The sequence below is a fragment of the Caretta caretta genome, chromosome 3 (genome assembly GCF_965140235.1).
Source record: "Caretta caretta isolate rCarCar2 chromosome 3, rCarCar1.hap1, whole genome shotgun sequence".
NCBI lineage: Eukaryota > Metazoa > Chordata > Testudines > Cheloniidae > Caretta > Caretta caretta.
Genome location: NC_134208.1, coordinates 136,075,102 through 136,097,911, shown reverse-complemented (window position 1 = coordinate 136,097,911; position 22,810 = coordinate 136,075,102). Strand labels below are relative to the sequence as shown.

At 40.0% G+C, this 22,810-nt stretch overlaps 1 protein-coding gene across 2 annotated transcripts in view; it reads left to right on the top strand.

Moving 5' to 3' along the window:
* The window catches only part of ERO1B (endoplasmic reticulum oxidoreductase 1 beta), a 65,606-nt gene that overhangs the window by 35,758 nt on the left and 7,038 nt on the right, over positions 1 to 22,810 (top strand). The window contains exons 5-14 of one of the 2 annotated variants that reach the window (XM_048843800.2): positions 4,510 to 4,592; positions 7,072 to 7,145; positions 9,719 to 9,839; positions 9,932 to 9,978; positions 11,427 to 11,438; positions 12,775 to 12,801; positions 15,583 to 15,675; positions 15,869 to 16,115; positions 17,166 to 17,235; positions 22,257 to 22,343. In XM_048843800.2, coding sequence (XP_048699757.1) covers positions 4,510 to 4,592; positions 7,072 to 7,145; positions 9,719 to 9,839; positions 9,932 to 9,978; positions 11,427 to 11,438; positions 12,775 to 12,801; positions 15,583 to 15,675; positions 15,869 to 16,115; positions 17,166 to 17,235; positions 22,257 to 22,343 — 861 coding nt within the window. Of the gene's footprint in view, positions 1 to 4,509; positions 4,593 to 7,071; positions 7,146 to 9,718; positions 9,840 to 9,931; positions 9,979 to 11,393; positions 11,439 to 12,774; positions 12,802 to 15,582; positions 15,676 to 15,868; positions 16,116 to 17,165; positions 17,236 to 22,256; positions 22,344 to 22,810 lie in introns of both variants that reach the window. The other variant, XM_048843799.2, reaches the window with a different exon arrangement.

The window sequence follows — 22,810 nt, the reverse complement described above, 5'->3', positions numbered from 1 at the left end:
GGAATTTACTCCCACAGATTCCCCTGTTGGGGTCTTGATGGGAAGGCCAGGAGTGTTCTCAGGAGAGCAAATCCTCCTCTAAGTCCACTTCAAAAAAGTTGGATACAATGCTACTGAAGTCAAACAAGTCTTTCTGCTCAGCTCATGAGGACTTGTCATGACTCAGATTTAGGACATTCTAAGAAAATCCACAAGTCCAGGGCTCTGCTGGTATCAGACATTGGTGCTGGAACTAGGAGTGCTGGGTGTGCTGGTGCGTCCCCTGGCTTGAAGTGGTTTCCATCATATACAAAGTTGACAGTTTGGTTCAATGGCGCTCAGCACCCCCTCTAAATACATTTTTCTTCTTTGAGTGCTTGCTCATCTCCATTCCAGTAGGTGTGCATGCGCATGCCACGTGCATGATCGTCGGAAGGTTTTCCCCTAGTGTACCTGTCAGGTCGGCAGTGGAGTCCTGGAGTGGCACCCTCATGGCGGTGAATATAGGACACTGCCGACCCACCGCCTGCTCAGTTCCTTCTTACCGCCAGTGACGGTCGTTGGAGATTCCTTCAGTCTCTTGCTTCCCAAGTGTCTACCTAGTGGTTACCTTCTAATTAGTTGTAAATAGTTCTTGAAAATTGTAGTTAGTTAGCCTATTTCAGGGGGGTCCCCCCCACCCCAGCTTCCCTGACTGGGGTATGCCTGGATCTCAGGGGTTTAAATCCTGCGAATGCTGCGGGAGGCCTGTGCCCAAGGGGGAGCCACACGCGTCATGCCTTAAGTGCCTGGGCGAGGGCCATCAAACAGATAAGTGCTCCATTTGCAGGAGCTTTAGACCCACGACGAAGATGGGGTGGCACTGTCGTCTCAAGCTCTCTTTAATGGAGGTGGCTGTTCACCCTCAGCCAGCACCGGAAGTGGCACCAGCGACACCTGAAGTGGTACACCGGTTTCAGCACCGAAAAAAGACTCCTCCAGGGAGCATTGACACCGCTCCCTGGCTCACAAAGCTGGTTCGAGCATGCAGTACCGCTCTCAGTCCTGAGTGCCACATAAGAAGAAGAAGGCAGACAGGTTGGTCCTCCACCAGGAAACAGCATAGGGATCCCAGCGGGGTATGTCCTACATCAGGGCACCCATGGCTTGGCCCTCAGATGCTTGTGGACTCCCTGACTTGGCAGGAGTTGGAGGACAAGATTGATCTTTCCTCCATGATGGATACCTTTTGAGGCCATGCAGAACCTTATTGGCATGACGGCACAGTCCCCAGCCCTGCAGGCGCGACCACTGGTCCAGGTGGAAGCGCAAGGCCTGGTGATGGTGCAGTCTGCAGCACCAATGTCGGTACCACCACCTATTCAACACCGGGGCAAGCCAACAATGCTATGGCGCTGCTCCCCATCGCCGCATTACCATTCCCTGGCACCGTTGGGTTCTGCTCCTCCATGGTATGGCTCAGACTATTCCTTGGACTCCGATAAGTCATTGATCTCCCGACGTAGTTGGTACCGGTCTCAGTCCCGGCACCGCAGATCGCGGGATATGCTGGTACAGTGGCCCTTTTGGATTCCTTGGGCCTATCATCAGGCTCAAGGGTGGGGCTCCAGGGCTGCGTCTGTAGTGTCCACGCCCTGTGCTCCTCCTTCAGCCATGTTGGTGCCACACCATACTTCCACAGCACTTGAAGACTCCCACCCCCACATGACAAGGACCCTGGGTCTTCACAAACAGGTACAACTTTCGAGCCAGCACCACAGTCTGCTTTGAATAGGGCAGACATATCCAAGCCAGCCTCTAGGGAGCCTGAGGGTCAGGAGGACCCAGTCCCATGGGCTTCATCATCCTCTTTTCTGGATGAGGCAGTAGCTGGCACCTCCACTACCATACTCCCTGCGATGGACAATAGGACGCACCAGGACCACCTTAGGAGGGTGGCCCAAAACTTACACCTCCAGGCTGAGGAGGTGCCAGAAGACTCAGACCCAATGGTGGACATTCTTGCCCCGGAGGGTCCTTTAGGGTAGCCTTGCCCCTTAAAGACCATACAAAACACCACAAAGGTGCTATGGTAGACCCCTGCCTCCATACCTCCCACAGCCAAAGAGGTGGAAAGGAGGTATTTTGTGCTGCAGAAGGGGTATGAACACCTTTTTACCCACCGTCAACCTGCAACATTAGTGGTGGATGCAGCGAGCCACAAAGAGCAGCAAGGTCAACCAGGTCCTGTCCCAAAGTCACGGGACGCTAAGAAGCTGGACCTTTTTGGCTGTAAAGTCTACTCAACTGGGGGGGCTCCAGCTTCACATTGCTAATCAGCAAGCAGTGCTCAGCCGCTACGCCTTCAATTCCTGGAGAGTACTAGCTAAGTTCTAGGAATTGCTCCCGTCAGACTCTCACCCAGAGTTTGTGGCGCTTCTTGAGGAGGTCAAGGTGGTGTCAAACCGCAGCCTCCCTCCCACTTCTACTCCATACCCCCGAGGCAGGACTCAGCCAGGAGAAGGAGCAGGAATAATAGGAGGCACCAGTTGCAGTCCTCCTCAGGCCAAGGCCAGGGCTGGTCCAAACAGCCCACAGCACCGAAACCTAACCTTTGAAGGGTGCCCAGGGACGGAGCACTAGGACTCAATCGAGATCCTTGCCCTCCCTTTGTGAACTGACTGTCCCACTTCTACCGTGTTTGGTCCCAGATCACAACAGATCGCTGGGTTCTAAGCACGATAGGGGTGGGATATTCTGTCCAGTTCTGTTCCATCCCACCTTCCCCCCCCCCCACACTTTTCCTGTTCCTCTTCAGCGACCCTGCTCATGAGCAACTCCTTCTCCAGGAGATGCAATCTCTCCTCACTCTGGGGGAGATAAAGGAGGTTCCTCAGGAGTTCAGGGGCAAGGGATTTTAGTCCTGATATTTCCTATCCCCAAGGCCAAGGGTGGACTTTGACCTATTCTGGATCTGCGAGACCTCACCCAGAGACCAGAGGGTGGGTGACTGACTCCATCAGGAGATGCAGCTTGTGGGAGGAGTCTGTCTCCCATTCTATTGGACAGCCATAGTTTCCCTCCAGTGGAACCATTGGTGCTGCCAACAGATACAGACTAGATATTTTCTTTTTTTGGAGACTCTGAACAACCTGAAGAACTGATGTCTCCTCCTCTGAAACATGTCTTCCCAGACCAGTCTGGAACCAACTTCCACTTCAGCACCTCCCTCAGAACTGTTGGTACCCTATGCTAGGGAGAGTCCCACAGCCACCCTTTGACCCATCTTCCTGGCCTTCTCTGGGGTACTGGGACCTGTACCACTCTGCAGAGTCGACATGATCCACCTGTCCACCCTTCACCTGCAAGAGAACAACCAGAAATTCCTCCTGACCCTATGGAAGAGGAAGATGGATCTGGAGCTGGCGGTACTGACGAGACTGTCCTCATATTTGGATAAATAGTTGCTCCAATATCTCCTTCCCCCCGATGACCATAAGCAGTTCCAGGAACTGTTACATAGTGTTGCAGAGGAGCTGCAGATCTCCCTTGAGGAAGTTCAGGGTCTTCAACATAAACTCCTGGCAAGTGAGCAGTTACCTCTTCAGTATTAAGGAAAGGGTTTTTACTCAATATACTTCCTAGTACCCAAAAAGGACAGCTGGGCTATCCTTGATTTCTGCCATCTTAACTGCCTTATTCGCAAACTGAATTTCACATGGTTATGCTGTCATCTATAATCCCATCCCTAGAAAAGAGCGTGTAGTTTTCAGCTCTTGATATGTAGGACACATACTTTATCGTGGCCATTCACCCCGTCAGATGCTTTCTCAGATTCCTGGTGGGCCCTGACCATTTTCAATACAGTGTGGATCCCATTCAGCCTTGCTACAGCCCCAAGGGTCACTACTAAGGTCTTCTTAGTAATAGCAGCCCACATCAGGCATTGTGGCTTCACCATTTCCCCCTATCTTGATGACTGGCTTCTCGTTGCTAAGACTGTCAAGAAGCCTATGAGTCCAATTCATCAATGCTTTCAACTTGTGCTTTCCCCAGCGTAACTCAAAAATATTTGGACTTTATAGGAATGTCCTTAAATTCAGTCACAGCAAGTGCTTACCTGCCGATGGACAGGTTCCAGTGATGAATGACCTCCTAGATCAGATCATGCTCTTGTTCTGTACAAACTTAAAATTGTAAGTATTCTTGTGGTCATAACGCTAGTCTTTGAATTTAGTGCTCTATTTAAGTTGAAAGGGAATGTTCACATCAGCATTGGTGCTGTATTTCAATGTGTCTGCACAATGTCCAAGCAAATACTTCATTGATTTTTATTACATAGGAAAGGTTCTAAGCTTTTTTTAAAAGGAAACTTTGATTCTGGAGAAGATTCCAAAATGAGCAAGATTACCTTCCATCCTCAGAATCCTTGTGTTTTCCATATCAACAGATTTGTATTTACTGCACAACTTTGACTTCCCTAAGAAAGAGGTGAAGTAAAGGACATTTCTAGTTAATATGTTTGTGTATTAAATGTAACCTTTCTTACAGTACTCAAAAAGAGCAAATAACACCAAAGAACTGGAAGACTGTGAACAAGCTAACAAACTGGGAGCAATTAACAGTACTCTAAGGTAAGCTGTGCTTAAAGTAAATAGACCAACAAAAGGTCATCTTGACTCTGGTATGTTGTTTTGGAAACTGCTGCTTTTTGTTCTCTTCACTTTTATATAGTCCCTATAAAAACAGTGGAAAATAGCCCTGGTGTTAAATATGAGTTAATGGACTCAAAAACCTCTGAAGCTAAAGATCGGAAGGAAGAGAACAAATATCTTTCTTTTCTTAAAGGAAGATTTTTATTGTATACAAAACTCTGAGCAGGAAAGGCAGGAAACCCAGGAAAAAGAGCATTTGGGTTTTTTATTACCACTTTGTCCTGGGCAGAGTAGTACAAACAAATATTAGAGAATGGTCTAAAATCTTTTATCTGCACATCCGGAACTAATTATCTCAGCCTCTGAAATCTCAATGTTAGAACATAGCATTTACTGAGTACTTCATGGGGGGATCTGGATTCCCAGCAGAGAAAAGTTTGGAGCCGGATATTGAAGGGCCATTTTGATCAAAGGAGCTTGACACTGCAACAATGGCAGTTGCTCCATAGTTGAGGAACCAATTTCCTATAAGCTCAACTTTGGCCTCTTCTCTAACCTGCCCCCTGCCTCCCCAGCACCATCCTTCCAAAACAAAAAATAAAATAAAGTAGTAGATTTGATCTGAAGCAGGAATAATATTTTTCTACAATACTCAAAATGATTTGGATTAGAGGCTCCTGAGTTAGGGCCCACTTAAAAGCTGAGTAGGTAAACAGTTTCAGAATGTAATTTTTTTTTTTTGGACATTTTCTAACACCCATCCTCCCAAAAAAGGTAGAAAGATAAAATTAACTTTAGTGGATTTTCCTAGCAGAGATCTCATACTTTCGGGCCCCAGTTTTGAACAGTAAAACCTGAACTATAAAATGTTTCTTCTTGGCAACATCATCTTAAGAGTGTTGGCTTCAGGAAGCTCAGTGTAAGCTATAGTAAATCAGGAGACAGTAAGATTCCTAATTTTGTTGCTCATATTTAAAAAAAAAAAAAGTTCCAGCCTTCTCCCTCTGCAGAAAAAAGGGCCAGACTGGCCTGTCACTGAGAAATTTTTTTCCCTCCCAAGAAAAAGGGAGTTAAAGTGTGAAAAGCCTCCTAAAGCTCACGAGGTTGGGAAAGTGGACAGCGGGCATGTAGAGGGTTGGAGAGATAAGCATGCTTCTTGGGAACATGGAAAGTGAGTGTTTAAGTTGGGGAGGGAACAGGAAGATAATCCCTGATATAGGAACAAGTGGGAGATAGCAGTTATGTGGAGGCCAGGAGGTACCTATGCAAATCCTTCAAACCCAGCAATTCACCCTTTTAATGGCTCCTAGCTCTGGGTATTGTGCCTGTTTGGCTGAATTTAATCGAACTGGGGTTGCCTACTGGCAAAATACAGGAAGTTGACTGGATGGGGAAGCTCCTAGAAGTAGAGCTTCTCTCCACCTGATACACCTTCAGGTTCTTCCTGCTTTTTCCAAACATGACAAAAGGAGAGGAATCTGTGGATCTTGTTGCAGAGTGGGTCCTAGGTTTGTAAAACTGAGTTTGGGTTAACTTGGTCAGAAAGAATGCGTGGTTGAGGGATTATGCATTACTTCCCAAGGCACCATGCTAACTACCAATGAGAGAGTTTATTGGTGTTTGGTTTTGAAATGCTGTAGTTAATGGCTGGCTTACCATTGTTTGCTGAATGCTCAAAACCGAAACATTTGAGTTTGTTACAAATACTACAAGGTCATTGGAGAGGAAGAGTTAGGGAAATGTGACAATTAATTCCTTGGTATTTTCTTCGGGTTTTTTTCAAGAGGATAATCCTATTTACAAAGCAATATACATAATCAAGATCATTGGCTTGTCTCCTATTGTAATGTAGAATCAGTTGATGTTAGAAATGGGACAGAGGAGATGAAAGACCCATGTCCATCTTTGCCAATGCAGGGTTTTTTCTACAATATATAAAGATTTGTCTATACAAACACACGGTTCTTGGGAAGCTGGGGTTTGTATCTACTCCACCACACACTGAAAGTTCCCTAGTGTGCTCTAACCTACTTCTATTTCAATGCAGGGCAGACTAAAGTGTACTAGGGAACTTTTAGTGCACAGCAGCAGTGTCCACACGGCACTTAGTGCTTTGTAGTCTAGTGCAGGTTAGATTTACACTCCAGCTTGCCATGAAAGGTGTGTTTGTATGACAAGTCTGAATACAGGCATTCGTTTTCCTTCTCCTGAGATAAATTTACAAGCATCTAACAGGCAATAGCTCGTTGATATGTTCCAGTGCTTCGGATACAGTCATTTTAAATTTAGCTCCAGAGATATTGCACACCATCAATTCTCTGTATTCAAAATTATCTAATTTGTGTGGTTTTATGATTGCTAATTTTGACAGCTCTTCATGGATACATTTAAAAACAAAAATAAAAGCATTTTTACAAGTCAAATTCAATTACATGTGTTTATTTTCTCTTTTTCTCAGTAACCAAAGTAAAGAGGCTTTCATTGACTGGGCAAGATATGATGATTCACAGGACCACTTTTGTGAACTTGATGGTAAAATAGATATGGAAGTGAATAAGCTTTTAAAACAGCTGAAGTTCTCTGAGAAAGCATATTTATGCACTGTCAGTAAATAAGTTTAAAGGTGTAATACAAATGACTTAATTTTGTGCTGACTGGCCAAATAAAAATCTCAGACCTTCTCATGTAGAAGGAAAGTTCTTAGTGTGTGTGGGTGGGGGAGTACAACCTAGGGGCATAGGGAGATAGTCTCTATTAGTACCGACATGTGAGGCATTTGATAGTGGATAGACAGGTGTATATTTTATGGAAATGAAAAGGAAAGAGAGTGCACAAGTAACAGTAAAAGATGCTGAAATCCTCCTTCCATACTGGGGCAAACATAAGACCACTTACGCAAAACCTAATTGCTTTAACCTATTGAGAGTATGTCTACACAGCAAAACAAAACAAAAAACAATGCTCCAGGGAGTCTTAGAGCCCAGGTTAACTGACTTGTGCTCCCAGAGCTCATGCTGCAGGTCTAACAAGTGTAGACTTGTGCTGGAGCCTGGGCTCTGAAACCTAGGAGCAGAGAGGGTCTCTGAGTTCGGACCCAAACATCACGCTGCTATTTTTAGCCCTGCAAGCCCAAGTCAGTTGATCTGAGCTCTGAGGCTAGCTGCTGGGGTTTTATTTTGTTTGTTTGTTTTTTGTTTTTTTCTATACTGAGGGTGTAGCTATACCCTCAGTCATTTACTGTATTCCCTTTGCTAACCTTTAGAAATTTGCACTTTCAAAGAGCTTGTTTCTTCGCCGCATCGCTTTTTTCTTAGTTGCCTCTGGATTGAAGTAATCCTCTTTACCTTTAGTAAACATGTTATTTTTAATAATTAGCAAAAATTGATCTTTTTGGGTTGACATTTGTCTTCATCTCAGAACATGGCTGCTGCTATTTCTGGTAACTGCTATAGTAGTTTTGATTATTGCAGCCTATTCTAGATAACTTATTAACAAAGGTTAGAGATCGAACTAAAGCTGTCTCAGTAGTGTTTGGTAAAGTATTAGAACACCTAAAACATATTTTTCTGGCTTGTATGGATTTTTATGGGAAGTAGATTGTAGTTCTGGAACCCATAGCTTGCACAGGCTTTTGCTTCCTCTCTATCATCATCATTTCTGCCTGCTGCCTGCACCTTGCCTGTTCAGCTTCCTAAGATGATTTTAGCTTCTGACTGTCTCCCTTCCGCCTCTCTCTACTCTTCTTTGATCACTTCTGAAATGACACTTAACTGCTGTTCTGATGGTATTCTTTTTTTCATTGCTAGATCAGCTCTTACTTTCTACTATGGTTGCTCGTCATTCATCATTACAAGAGCAAGTGCTCGGGGCTTCTGTTGGCTTACTCTTGTGATTGATTGGGTGACACACTCTTGACATTTGGTTGTAGTTTTTGACCTTTCAAATCAGATATTTTATTTATATGTAATTGTTTCTAGTTTTTACTTCTTTAATAATTTGGGAGTAGTATTTCAGTTATCTTTCACATTTTTAAAAAAGCATTGAAAAAGCTGTATTTAGCTATCTTGAAATTTTATTTTTGGATGTGGTCCTTTTGCATTCATGTTGAACTTAAATAATATACCTAGAAATAAGAGGAATGATTAAATGCTCTGTTGCAATTTATAGCTTTTCCTGGCTATAAGAACATTCTAAAATGCACTATAAAATATTTCTAGTTGGCAGCATTGTAAATTGGTAGAAAATGTGGACTAAAGCATCTAAAAATAAATCTTACAAATTTCTTTTAGCTAATGAATAAAATTTGAGAAATACATCTTGTAAAAGCAATCATAAAATAAACCCTAGATTTTAGAAGAATTTGAACATTGGAAGTCCTAATTTCTATCATTATTTAGTGTTCTTTTTTAACATATAGCCCCAATCCTGAAAACACTTACTGTACGTTGACATGCTTAACTGTAAGCATCTGAGTAGTCCTATTGACTACTGACCCACTATTGACTACTGCTTAACTGAAAGCATCTGAGTAGTCCTATTGACCCAATGTCCAGTTGGACCATTCACTTGCTTAACTTTTAAGTCCAAGCATTAGTTTTTTCAGGATTGGGGCCTATACTTGCAATAGTCAGAGTCTGTGGAACGAACTCACACAGGAGCAAAGGACCACCAAAGACCTCACCACCTTCTTCTCCAGCGGAAGCATGTTTTAAAAAAATAAATAAATAAAAAAATGAAAACCACTACATTTGCATACACAAATCTTCTCTTTGGAAAAGAATGAGAGAGAGAGAGAGACCCACACGTGACAGTGTTAGTCCTGTTGCTTAGTGCCCTACTGGAAGGTACTCAGCTGCTGCAGTGATGAGAGTAGTACAAGAACCTGTATAGAATGAAGCAGATCTTATTTAATGTCACCTTTAGCGTATAACACTGTATATTATATACAGGATATTTATGCTGGTCTTTAAAACCAAATTAGAGGATAAGATAGTGTTTGATGTCCGAGATCTCACTTTTACTTTGTTCTGTATAACTGCTTTTTGTGAAACTCAGTCCTTTTAAAGTGACTGGTTAGAATATGTAACAAAGGGTTTCCTGTTTAGATGAGAGATCTCCAGATGCGCAGTATGTGGATTTGCTGCTGAATCCAGAACGTTACACTGGATACAAAGGGGCCTCTGCATGGAGAGTGTGGAACAGCATCTATGAAGAAAACTGCTTCAAGTAACTGGGGAGGGAGGAAAATGCACTTTATACTTTGAACAGTAACATTTCTTCAAAATACAAAAATCATTTATTTTTTAACTTTTTTTCAGGCCTCGATCTGTCTATCGTCCTTTAAATCCATTGGCACCCAGCAGGGGTGGGTCTCTTAACTATTTTGTACTTGTTAAAACACTTTCAAAAGCATTTCAACTCACCTTAATGAATTTTCTAGTCCAAATTATACAAATAATATCCTATGCTGTAGTACTATCTGTTGTCCACTCAGTGTCATATAAAGTGACAAAAACTAGATCATGAAATATAAAGAAATTGACCCTAATATACCAAAAACTTAATTAGCTAAAATTAATGCTCTGATCCTGTTAAATTGCACACATGCTTAATCTTATGCATGTCAATCTCATTAAAGTCATTGGGACTACTTGTGTGCAAATTAAAGCACATCTATAAGTGTTTACAAGATCAAGGTCAAAATCCCATACTAAGATGGGTGGGAGTTAGAAAAACCTTACAGCAGTATCTTCAAAATTCATATCTTGAATCTGATTTATTTTCCTCAAGCATCTAATTTTGTCACTTCAGTATGTTTATTGGCTAATACAATGCACAGTAACAACTTTTCTTTCATAGTCAAGTTAGTAATAAGTAATGAGTTTTCCTGAAGTAGTATCATTTCACTACTATACAAAGTGGGATCCACTGGAAAGATTTACCTTAAAGATGAAAGTTTGAAAAGCAGTGTTAAGTGGGCATACTTTATGCTAATAGAATTTTGATGTTAAAATTCTAAATGAAAATAAGTTAGTTTTTATTTTCTCAGTGAATCTAAATTGAAGTCTTCAGTTTCTGTACTGATGGTTGCCTAGTTCCCATAACAATGAAATATTAATGTAAATAAATTCATTCAAAAAGAAACCCTGCGTGTTGAAATGAAGGAAGACTCATTTAGCATAGATGAGGACTATCGGCAAAATTGTAACCAGTCTTTGTTTTTAAATGTCGCTAATGAAATCAGTTAATTCAGTCTAAAAAATAACACAATATAGCCCTATATCTTATATGCATGAACATAGGCAGAGTCTCTGTTGTTACTCCCTAATACTTCCTTCTGTGTTTTTTTTAATTTGTCTAATTAAAAACTTAAATATTGACCTCCTAGCTCGGTGATATTGATATTAACTGTTGGCAGGCAGTTAAGTATATTTGAATATTGTACTGTACTAATTATATTTAAAATGTTAAGTGTGTTTTATAATGTAACATGCACAGGAGTGAACAGTTCACTGATTATAAGACCAAGAAAGGACCATTAGACATTTATCCAAACCTTTTGCATAACACAGGCCATAGGTCTTCATTCAGTAATTTCTGCACCAAGCCCATAACTTCTGTTTGACCTACAGCATATCTTCTGTGTAAAAGAAAAGCAATTTGTAAGATTCCTGACATGAACTGAAGAAGCATTTCTTGCATCTTTAAATATCTGTATAGCAGGGTACATGTGTCATTTCCCATACAGAGTGGAAAAGGTTTTTTTTCTAATGTTCCTAGATCTTTATTTACAACTTTTTTCTTTTTTTCCAGGGGAGGATGATGGTAAGTCTGATTTAATACATTCTCCATACTAGTTAAATATATAGTGGGAGTTACTTCGGTAATTGTGATTGTTTACTTGTTGCATAAACTTCTTTTGGATGGAGAGGAAGAAATAATTTTCACTCTTTTTACCAGTGGGGGAAAAAAAAAGAGGCAAAATAGTTGCCCTAATTATATAGTTCACTTGTCTGTCTTTTTCCCATAAGAATATTTATGGTCTTGCTGCTGGAATACATGAATAACAAGAAGAGTAAAGGTGAAAAAATGAAAGAGGGTCTGGGAAGGTTTTTACAAGACATGGGGTGGAAGTCTTTTGGGCCTGAATTGTGCAGGGCTTTGCGTTTCTCCTCTTTTCCATTGATGGCAGATGTAATCTTTTTATTTGATAAAGGAAAAGAACAACTTTTTTTTACCTGGATAGTTTCTTTATATATAGTCAGGGTGTTTTATCCCCCTTTTTTTTCCCCATTGTAGTCTGTGTATGATAAGAAATGCTTTGATTGCTGATTTCTAAAAAGATCTAGGGGTCATTGTGGACAGCTCAGTGAAAACCTGCACAGTTGCAGTCAAAGCAAACAAGATTTTCAACTATCAAGAAAGGGTTAGAAAATGTTGAAAATATGCTGTTGTATAAATCAGTGGTTACGCTGTTAGCCTGAACACTTTCATTACTTTTGATCACCCCATCTCAAAAATTATATAGTAGAAATAACAATGATCCAGAGGATATCACTGAATATTATTAAAGGCATGGGAAGACTTTCATGTTAGGAAAGATTAAAAAGAGTAAGAAAATTTAGTTTGCAAAGGAGACGAGGAGTCGTCATTGTGTGTGAAATAATGAGTGGTGTAGGCTGGTCAAAAATAAGAATCTTCCTTGAAAATTTTTGAAGAAACAAGAATTTTTTTAATTTCATAAAAATCTTAATTTTTTCACTAATAAAATGAAAAATTTGTTGAGAATATAAACAGATTTTGAGGTTTCAGGTTTGGGTCCTCCCCTCTTTCTATTTCCATTTTTTTCTAGTGGAAAAGTGAGTGGAAAAGGAAAAGGGAAGGGGAACTGATTAATTTTTTTCCATTTGATGGAAAAAAATTATTTTTTTAAGATATGAAAACTTTCCACAGAATTTTCATATAGTTCAAAAAGCCATTTTTAGTGCAAGTTCTATCCATAAAAAATGCCTTTTGAACAGATTTGAACAGTTCTGACCAGCTTTATGAATGATATCGTGTAGGTCATTTAATCGCTTGACGGCCCTAGTTTCTACTTAAAGGATGTTAATATGTACAAATGAATGCTGATGGATTTAACTATGTATTTTTGTGTTTTCAGGAGAATCTTTCTACACATGGCTAGAAGGTAAAAGAAAAGTTGATATAATGATGCCTAAAATTAATGTTAATTGCATTAGAAAGAAGAGATACCAGTAGTGTTCCCCAATTTCTTATCCCTACTCACTGTCAGTCATATTTGGTTGGTGCCTGGAGTGAGTGTACATCTTCATCCCAAAGCCAGTAATTGTTTGTTAGTGGATCAGTTATTGTAGTATGTGTAAGAGATTTTGTACCCTTATGTTGACATTCTACACTGCTAGAACACTGGTATTCACTTTCCAAGTCTAATTATCCATGATATATGAGAGAGTTGTCTCTAAGCAATAGGGTTTTGTACTGTAGACAAAACTGTCCTCATGCATGTTTTAGAAAATCTAGGTGATTGTATATTATGTTCAGCTGATCTACACGAAGATTTATGAATATCTTTTCTTTATGAACCTACATATGGTGTGTGAAATAGAGTTTTTAGTAGTGTAGTTTTTTAAAAGTATTTAGAGTGAGCTAAATTGGACTTGAAATCAGGGTAAATTAGCCTCCTGAAATTATTCAAGCAATCATACTCAGAATGCACTCTTTTTATGCAGAGATATTTTTGTGCAATAAAAGTACTTTAAGAGGCATTCAAAGACTTGAAGAGACCTCCTCTTTTGTTCAGTTGCCTTGTTATTGTAAATGCTCACCATTTAGCTACTCATGACTCCCAATTTTTAGAATCTAAAATGAAGAAGTAGACAAAGAAATTGCTAGGATCTTTATTAGGACTAATTGTCAGATGTTTTAGAAAGCAGGGGTGGCTGAACCGCTCATTTATACAAGCAGAATTGGTTTTAAGACCGAGAAAAAGAACAGTTAGCAGCAAAAAGCAATTTTTTACCTTTTAATTGCCTTAAAATGCCAAGCAGGTTTAATACCTATAGCAACCAAAGGTATCCTAGAGGTGTGGAAAAGAATATTTTGTTAATTGGAGCAAGAAAACATCATTAAGCCTTTTAAGCAGCTAACTTTGTTCTGAATAAAGCATTTACTGCTGCTGTTAGCAGCTGTAAAAGCTACTAGCACGGGAAAGCATAATATCAGCTCTTTAAAATAAAATACTATGGCGGTAAAGGAGACCAGACCTTCTAAAAGGCAGTTACTTCAGTTTGGCAATAGGACCATTTTACCCAGAATCTCTTGGAAAATATGTAGTAAGTGTTTGTCCTCTCAGTGGGGTAAAGTGCACTTGGGGTGGAGGGAAGGTGATTTTTAAAGTGCATTAACATGTTGAGCATTAATGGATCAGTGTAGACTCTGTTGCTGTGCACTAAAAGTTGCCTAGTGCATTTCAATGTAGTGCCGTAGTACTACATTGAAGTGCACTAGGGAACTTTTAATGTGCAACAACAGAGTTTACATAGACCAATTCATGTGAAACACGTTACTGCACTTTAAAAATCACAATCCCCTCCTGCACATTACCCCACAGTGTAGACAGAATCTCTACATTTGGAAGTAGCATACGTATCAGTTTTCTCTCTCTACACCGGGGGCAACACTGCTTATTGACTTCAGAAAATATGGTTTCTAGTTAACTTGACCTTAACAGATTCTCTCCTAGTCCCCTTCTTCCATAAGTGACTCCATGTCCTTTTACTTACAGCCCTTTATTCCTGTGTTGTCCTCCCATTTCTTGTCATGCAACCTCCACTGTCATCTTCAAATGCTTCCTCAAAGACTTGTTCTGGTTTGCCTTCCACTGAAGACTCCCACTTTCCCTTTAATTTGCCCTTTAATTTGATTTTGCTCCCTCAAATATCATCAGTATGTTGTTTCAGTTTTCGAATACTTGCACTAAACAATATCTTTTGGGTCTTCAGCCCTCTGAGTTACTATAGCACTTTTCAGTTAAACCACCTCCTGGGTGGTGTCAGTGATCATGTCCTTAAGGGTCTGGACATATGCCTGGATCATCACCTTTTTTGTGATGAAATTGTTTTGTGGCTGCTGGTGCTCTTTATGTTCTCCTCATTGCCTCCCCTTTCTACTTCCCCAGGAAATTGCTTTCCGTCTTGTTTTTTTCTGCCTCTTTTGTTCTCAGTTTTATCTTAACTAACTTGATATTTAAGTTGTATCATAGTTAAGCAGCAGCCTTGAGGTCTTCCACTGCCACTATTAAGTTTCATTTATCTTGGCCAGTTTTGTCCAAGTATTTGTTTTATTCTTGCCATTTTTTGTGCATTTATGCCTGCAACCAAAAAGAACAATCTTAGCAGATTCAAATGCTGCCTTTAAATTTGGCCATAAAATATCAGTTGCAGATAGCAGTGACCATTAGGTTGGGATACCTTGTTTGTTTGGTTTTTGTGTGTGTGTGTGTTGGGGGGGGGTAGTTTTTATTTTTGTTTTACTTTCTGGATGGTCACTAGTACAATTGTCTCCCTAGCTGTAGAGGCCAAAGTAGATTATTTCAAATCTGTTTTACCCAAACTACATAAACATGACTTTTTTTTTGCGTGGAGATTTGTTCTGATTTTTTTTACCAAATACTTAACTGCTCCTTTCTTTTTAATGTGTGCTGACAAAAGCCTTCCGGTAATGAACAAGTGTGCCTGTTATGGAGGGGCGGGGGGCAGGTGAGTGAGATGGTAGACTTAAGATATAAACTCTTCCCACTGAAAGCAATAGGAATTTTTTTAAAGTGGCATTTTCCTTAATTCTAAGTCCAACACTAAAAGTTAAACAATGCAAATTTTGCATCACATTTTCAGTGAACATTTTTTTTATCTTAATGATATTTTTAATAATCAATGCTTTTTCTAACCAGGTCTTTGTCTGGAGAAAAGAGTATTCTATAAACTCATTTCTGGACTTCATGTTAGCATCAACTTACATCTGTGTGCAAACTATCTTCTTGAAGGTAATTTATATTTTTATGTAAGAGCCCTGAAAATGTGTCTCATCTTATATGGCCATTGGGAATAGTTATTTGTCCTGTCTGTTTGTATATATATTAAGCCTATTAAATGTGTGTATGTAAACACAGTTTGTCTATGTATTTGTACAGTAGTTGTTTGTCTTTACTGAAAATTATCTTTCTGTTCTCTGCTTAGAAACCTGGGGGAAGCCTCGTTGGGGACACAATGTCAAGGAGTTTATTCATCGCTTTGACCCTATTGAAACAAAAGGAGAAGGACCAAGGAGGCTAAAGAATTTATATTTCTTATATTTGATTGAGCTGCGTGCTTTGTCAAAAGTTGCACCATACTTCGAGCGTTCATTTGTAGACCTTTACACTGGAAATGTCCAAGAGGATGCTGAATCTAAAACCCTCTTGCTAGACATCTTCAGAGATACAAAGTGAGACATTAGATTTTGTATTGCTATTTCAGCCATCTTCTAGGAACAGAGGTGACTTTTGGATGGATAGAAGGTTTGGAAAAGCTGGATAAAGAAAATGATGGTGGGGAAGAGAATGAGGAGACAAGTTGGAAGGGTGCATTGGAAAGGAGGAGAGGCCAAAAAACAGGAGAAGAAGGAAACATTTCTTGTTAGAGCCATTAAGAAATATTTTAAAACATCCAACCCTCATTTTCCCAGGTGTTCAAAATAGATTTCTTGCCATTTAATATAAAATATTAGTAAAATGTAGCATCTAACTTTAGCAGAGATCCTGCTGCTAAACCAGTTTTTACAAGTAGATTATCCCGTTGTTCAATTTCCTCTCCTCTTGTATGTCTGCTACTTGGGAGTCCCCACAACCAACTCATATTTAGCATCCCTTTGACTAGACTTTGTTGTAGGTCACCTCATTTCCCCTCTTCTACTGTGTGACTCAGTCAGCCTTCTGGTTCGTTTTGCACTAGAAAAACTCAGATAGTTATTCATGTCCTAAATCATAACAAAACTAAGTAACTTTTAGGCTGCAAGAAGAACACTAAGAGGATCTATGGGAGAAAGGGGTCTTGATTAGTGGGCAGAGGGGAGCAAAGAGAAATCTCTGCAAAACAAATAAACTGCTTCAAATAAGGTAGTGTTAAATTTATAAAATGGGTACTGTATACGGCAATCCCAAGAAACTGTTTTGTATGGACTGAGAGTTCAAAAAAGTTGACTTTTTAATAATGCTCTTTTTATAATCCTGAGATACTTTTGGCTTTATGTTAATGCAGATTAATACACACCTCAGACATGGCAGAGGATTGGGTTTTTTTGACTTTGTGGTTTACTATGCTTATAGTGTGTGTTTGCATTAATCAGCACTGCCGCACAGGCTATCGTGACTTGTCTTCAATGAACCAGAGCAGAAACTTCCAAGTAATTGTAAAATAGTTAGTAGAGTTATACTGTAAACTTGGATGATAAATTGTAGTGTGTGCTGATTTTCTTTACAATTTTTTGTTTGAGCAGATCCTTTCCAATGCACTTTGATGAAAAGTCCATGTTTGCAGGAGATAAAAAAGGGGCCAAGTCGTTAAAGGTAAAGTCCTAAACACATCCCTAATGTACATTTTTTTTGAATGATTAAAACCCAGAATATTATTTACTTACACAATAGAACCACTTTTAATAAACCTTCACAGCAGTGTACCTAGGGTGGATGCAGGGAAGGGACAATGAGAATAGCACTGTGTTTTGGACCTTGTAAAAGAAACTTAGTAACCTATAACAAATTGACCTAATTTCATCTGCTTGGCAATAAAGAAGATTGCATGACAAATCCAAAAATGACCATTAAGGCTGCTTACGAGTTGCTTTTCTCTTGTATCCTCAGCCTGGCAGATTGAAATCTGTACTGGAGTGCATTGTTCTGCCACTGTTACTATGGCAAGACAAATTCATGGAATCAGTCTTCGTGATAGAAGCAGTATTGTTTTTAAATAGATTGTTTCCCACGAAGCTTCATCTTATCCTTTAACAAGGTGGGGAGGTGTAATGCAGTTCCAAACAAGCTTGAGTAAGAATTTTACATGAGGAAACCTTGATTTGTAGAGGCAGATAGTTAATCTTAAAGCACTCCATCCATGTGATCAACATTTTTCATTATTGCATGGTCTTTTGTTCAGATTCAGAAACTTGGATCACTGAATTAGTAAACAGTAAAGGTGCAAATCTGTTCTTCATATCATTGTTTCATTTGTAGTGTAGTAATTTTATTTACATTACAGGGGTTGCCGACGAAACTATTAGCATTGTCAGAAAATTAGTTAGGCCCAGCAGCTACTAACTAGATAAAATGCTGTGGATACATATGGATTCTATTTGTGTTCTCTCCTAATTTTGCCTCCTTAAATGAGTTGACAGGCCATCTAGTTTCACTATGATGTACAGATAGTTGCATGTTCATATTTTCTGCTAAACATCTATTTTGTAATTCTTCACAGGAAATCCATTTAGGGAATTGGAGATGGTATGCCTAATCTTGTTTTTTCCCATCTCCTTTGGTGGAAAACATTACTCAGTAATTACACTTTACACAGACACAGACACGACCTCCCACATCTGAATACTCACTAGGATGTTGTGTTTGGGGCCCACCTTACTGAGTCATGTGTACTCTTTCAGACTCTTGAACCTGAACAGAATACAGGCAACTGTCACTGGCTGGTATCTCTAGGGACACCCTCAGGCTGCAGATCCTCTGCTGGGACCTTTGTGGTCCAACTGCCTTGTCCCAGGGACTGCTGATCCCTCAGACTTCTCCATAGTTTACCACACTCTCTGCTATAAATTCCAGCCACATGGGTGCTCTGAGTTTACAGTTTGTCATTAGGGACATGTGACATTGAAAGCAAACACAAACAGACTTTGCACAAGATTTTAATTTCCCAGCTTGGAGAGTTTTTTGGGCTTTGGCAAAGTCCTTTGGGGTGTCCAGGACCCTTCTGCTCAGATCATAGTTTTTCTTCAGAGTCATGTAGCCTCTCTCCTGCTCTAGGTTAGCTAGCTTTTTCTGACATTGGCTGGCCCCACAATTATTATCACAGGTCATCCTTGCTACAAAAGTATGCCCCTCTTTCTTGCTCAAAGCTTCCTGTGTCATGCTTTGTGAGTTCCTCAAGTTTATATGTCCCTTACCAACACTTGGTTTCTTCCTTCTGTTATTGAGGATTTTCCACTCTCCACTCCCTACCGAGAAGTTGGAGGAGCTAGCTAGCTTCTCCTAGCTTTAGCCAACCCATTGTCCCAAGGTGTTTCTTCCTGATGGGCAACCATTAATGTTCAGTCACTGACTGTTATCCCTGATCTGGCAGAGACATGCTATAGCCCCTGTTAGCAAATAAGGGAGGCAAAAAGGCATCCTTTAAAAAGTGGAAGTTAAATCCTAGTGAGAAAAATAAAAGGAGTGTATAAACTCTGGCAAATGAAGTGTAAAAATATAATTAGGAAGGCCAAAAAAGAATTTGAAGAACAGCTAGCTAAAGACTCAAAAAGTAATAGCAAAATTTTTTTTTAAGTACGTCAGAAGTAAGAAGCCTGCTAAACAACTAGTGGGGTCACTGAACGATCGAGATGCCAAAGGAGCACTCAAGGATAAGTCCATTGCGGAGAAACTAAATGAATTTCTTTGCATTGGTCTTCATTGCTGAAGATGTGAGGGAGGTTCCCAAACCTGAGCCATTCTTTTTAGGTGACAAATCTGAGGAACTGTCCCAGATTGAGGTGTCATTGTTAGGGGGCTTATTCCTTCACCCACTTACTTTCCTGGTCCTTCTCGCATGAACAGAGAGCAACAATATCCGAAGTCCAAAGGTGCAAACAATTCGATGTTTATTGGGGTGAGCTTCCAGCAAGCATGATTCCAGTTTCCTTCCTTAGTGTCCCCCTTCCCAGCTCTGACACCACAGAGCCTTACCTGTGTCCCTGTTCCCATTCCTGCCCTTAGCTAAACATGATTCCAATTTCCCCATCCCCATTCCCTGTTCCCATTCCTCCACACACACACACTTCCTGATTGACTGCAGACTATATAGTAAAACTTGAGTTCTGCTTAGTTATACCTTAACCAATCATTTTACTGAAATTTTACTAACCAATCCTAACATATTGTAACATGATTATTTAACCAATTATATCCCACCACCTTAATTAGCTTACACCCAGCAAAATTAATTATACAGCAGACAGAAACAATCACAGAACCAGCAGAGATTACACAGACAAACAATAGGGAAATGGGGACTACCGTGATAGAACAAAGAAATGAGGATTTCACATCCCAGCTTTCACATCCCACTCACTTATTGATAAGTGAGTTCTTGCCAGACAGGATGCTATCAAACTAAGTTTCCTTTTACATCTTCTAGGCACTTCCCTTTCTCTGGAGGCAATAGGCATTATCAGGACAGGATTGTACTCCGAACAGCCCAATAGCACCTTATTTCAATGTGACTAGTTTGGAATGTGAGGATGTGACCGTTTGCTTCCCAGCTTATGGCTGCCTCTGTTGCTTAGCCAAAGGCCTTAGCCTAACAACAGGGCCTCAGACTGTCACAGTAAGAGAAGGTCCTTACACCGGCAGACAGTGATTTTGATTCTTTCTTTTATACCTCTGTAACTAGCTAAGTGATAAGAATACACCTAAATTCTTAGAGTATAGGCCTTTACAGACAGGCCTGTATATCTATATCCTAACAGCCATGAGAGGAGGTTTTGGAAGAAATTGATAAATTAAACAGTAATAAGTCACCAGGACCAGATAGTATTCACCCAAGAGTTCTCAAGGAACTCAAATGTGAAATCGCAGAACTATTAACTGTAATCTCTAAACCATCATTTAGATCAGCTTCTGTATGAAATGCCTGGAGGATAGCAAATGTGACGCCAATTTTTAAAGAGGCTCCAGAGTTGATCCCAGCAATTAGAGGCTGGTAAACCTGACTTCAGTATTGGGCAAACTGGTTGAAACTATAAGAACAAAATTGTCAGGCTCATAGATGAACATAATACGTTGAGGAAGAGTCAACATGGTTTTTGTAAAAGGAAATCTTGCCTCACCAAACTACTAGAATTCTTTGAGGAGGTCAACAAGCATGTGAACAAGGATGATCCAGTGGATTTAGTGTACTTAGATTTTCAGAAAGCCTTTGACAAGGTCCCTCACCAAAGGCTCTTAAGCAAAGTAAGCTGTCATGGGCTAAGAGGGAAGGTCCTCTCATGGATTGGTAACTGGTTAAGATAGGAAACAAAGTATAGGAGTAAATGGTCTGTTTTCAGAATAGAGAGAGGTAAATAGTGGTGTCCCCAAGGGGTCTGTACTTGGACCAGTCCTATTCAATATATTCATAAATGATTTGGAAAAAGGGGTAAACAGTGAGGTGGCAAAGTTTGCAGACGGTACAAAATTGCTCAAGATAGTTAAGTCCCAGACAGAGAAGAGCTACAAAAGGATCTCTCAAAACTGGGTGACTGGGCAACAAAATGGCAGATGAAATTCAGTGTCGATTAAATGCAAAGTAACGTACCTTGGAAAACCATAATCCCAACTATACATTGTAAAATCATGGGGTCTAAATTGGCTGTTACTACTCAAGAAAGAGATCTTGGGGTCATTATGGATTGTTCTCTGAAAACATCCACTCAATGTGCAGCAACAGTCAAAAAAACGAAGAGAATGTTGGGAATCATTAAGAAATAATAAGATAATCAGACAGAAAATGTCATATTGCCTCGATATAAATCCATGGTACACCACTTCTTGAATACTGCAAGATGTATTAGAATTGGAAAAGGTTCAGAAAAGGAGAACGAAAATTATTAGGGGTATGGAATTGCTTCCGTACGAGGAGAGATTAATAAGAGTAGGACTTTTCAGTTTGGAAAGAGATGACTAAGGGAGTATATGATAGAGGTCTATAAAATCATGACTGGTGTGGAGAAAGTAAATAAGGAATGTTATTTACTCCTTCTCATAACACAAGAACTAGGGGTCACCAAATGAAATTAATAGGTAGCATGTTTAAAACGAACAAAGGAAGTATTTCTTCACACGACGCACAGTCAGCCTGTGGAACTGTTTGCCAGAGGATGTTGTCAAGGCCAAGACTATAACAGGGCTCAAAAAAGAACTAGATAAATTCATGGAGGATAGATTCATCAATGACTGTTAGCCAGGATGGGCAGGGATGGTGTCCCTAGCCTCTGTTTGCCAGAAGCTGAGAATGAGCGACAGGAAAAGGATCACTTGATGATTACCTGTTCTGTTCATTCCTTCTGGGGCACCTGATATTGGCTACTGTTGGAATACAGGATACTTGGCTAGATGGACCTTTGGTCTGACCCACTATGCCCGTTTTTACGTTCTTGTGTTTACATCCACATAGAGGTATTCCACAATACAATTTCATAACTACTTCATAACATCAACCAGAATTCCATATTTTCCACAAATAGTAGATTCTCCAAATTAGTGAGCCTGCTACTTTCTAAACTGCTTAAAGCACTAGACTTTTTTTAAAAGCCTGCCTTAGTGTGAAACTTTTTTTCTGTATTTATTGCTAGGAAGAATTCAGGTTGCATTTCAAAAATATATCCCGCATAATGGATTGTGTTGGATGCGATAAATGCAGATTGTGGGGCAAACTGCAGGTACGTTGTATTTTCATAGAATCATTGAATATCAGGGTTGGAAGAGACCTCAGGAGATCATCTAGTCCAACCACCTGCTCAAAGCAGGACTAATCCCCTTTGCTTTCCTGTGTATACATACCTTTTTGGGAATCTGCCTTTTTATCTAGAAATTTGATGGCTGTCACTGTTTAGTTCTCTGGTATCCATGTGGTATTGCTCAAATGTTGTATAGCACTTCTTATATGTTCAAAATAAGTTCTAGAAACTATTAATATTTGCCACAGTTACTTCACTGATTAAGATGTAAATGTTCACAAAGTTATGAAACATAATTTTCAGCAAACTTCAAAAGCAAAATCCCATTAGTGATGTCTTTTATAACCATCTTAAGACACGTTTGTGTATATGTCTAATATGAAGTAAATAGATGAACCTTGCAAAATGGCCCTTGCCAACAGAAAATAGGAAGCTTTTCTGTCAAGTAT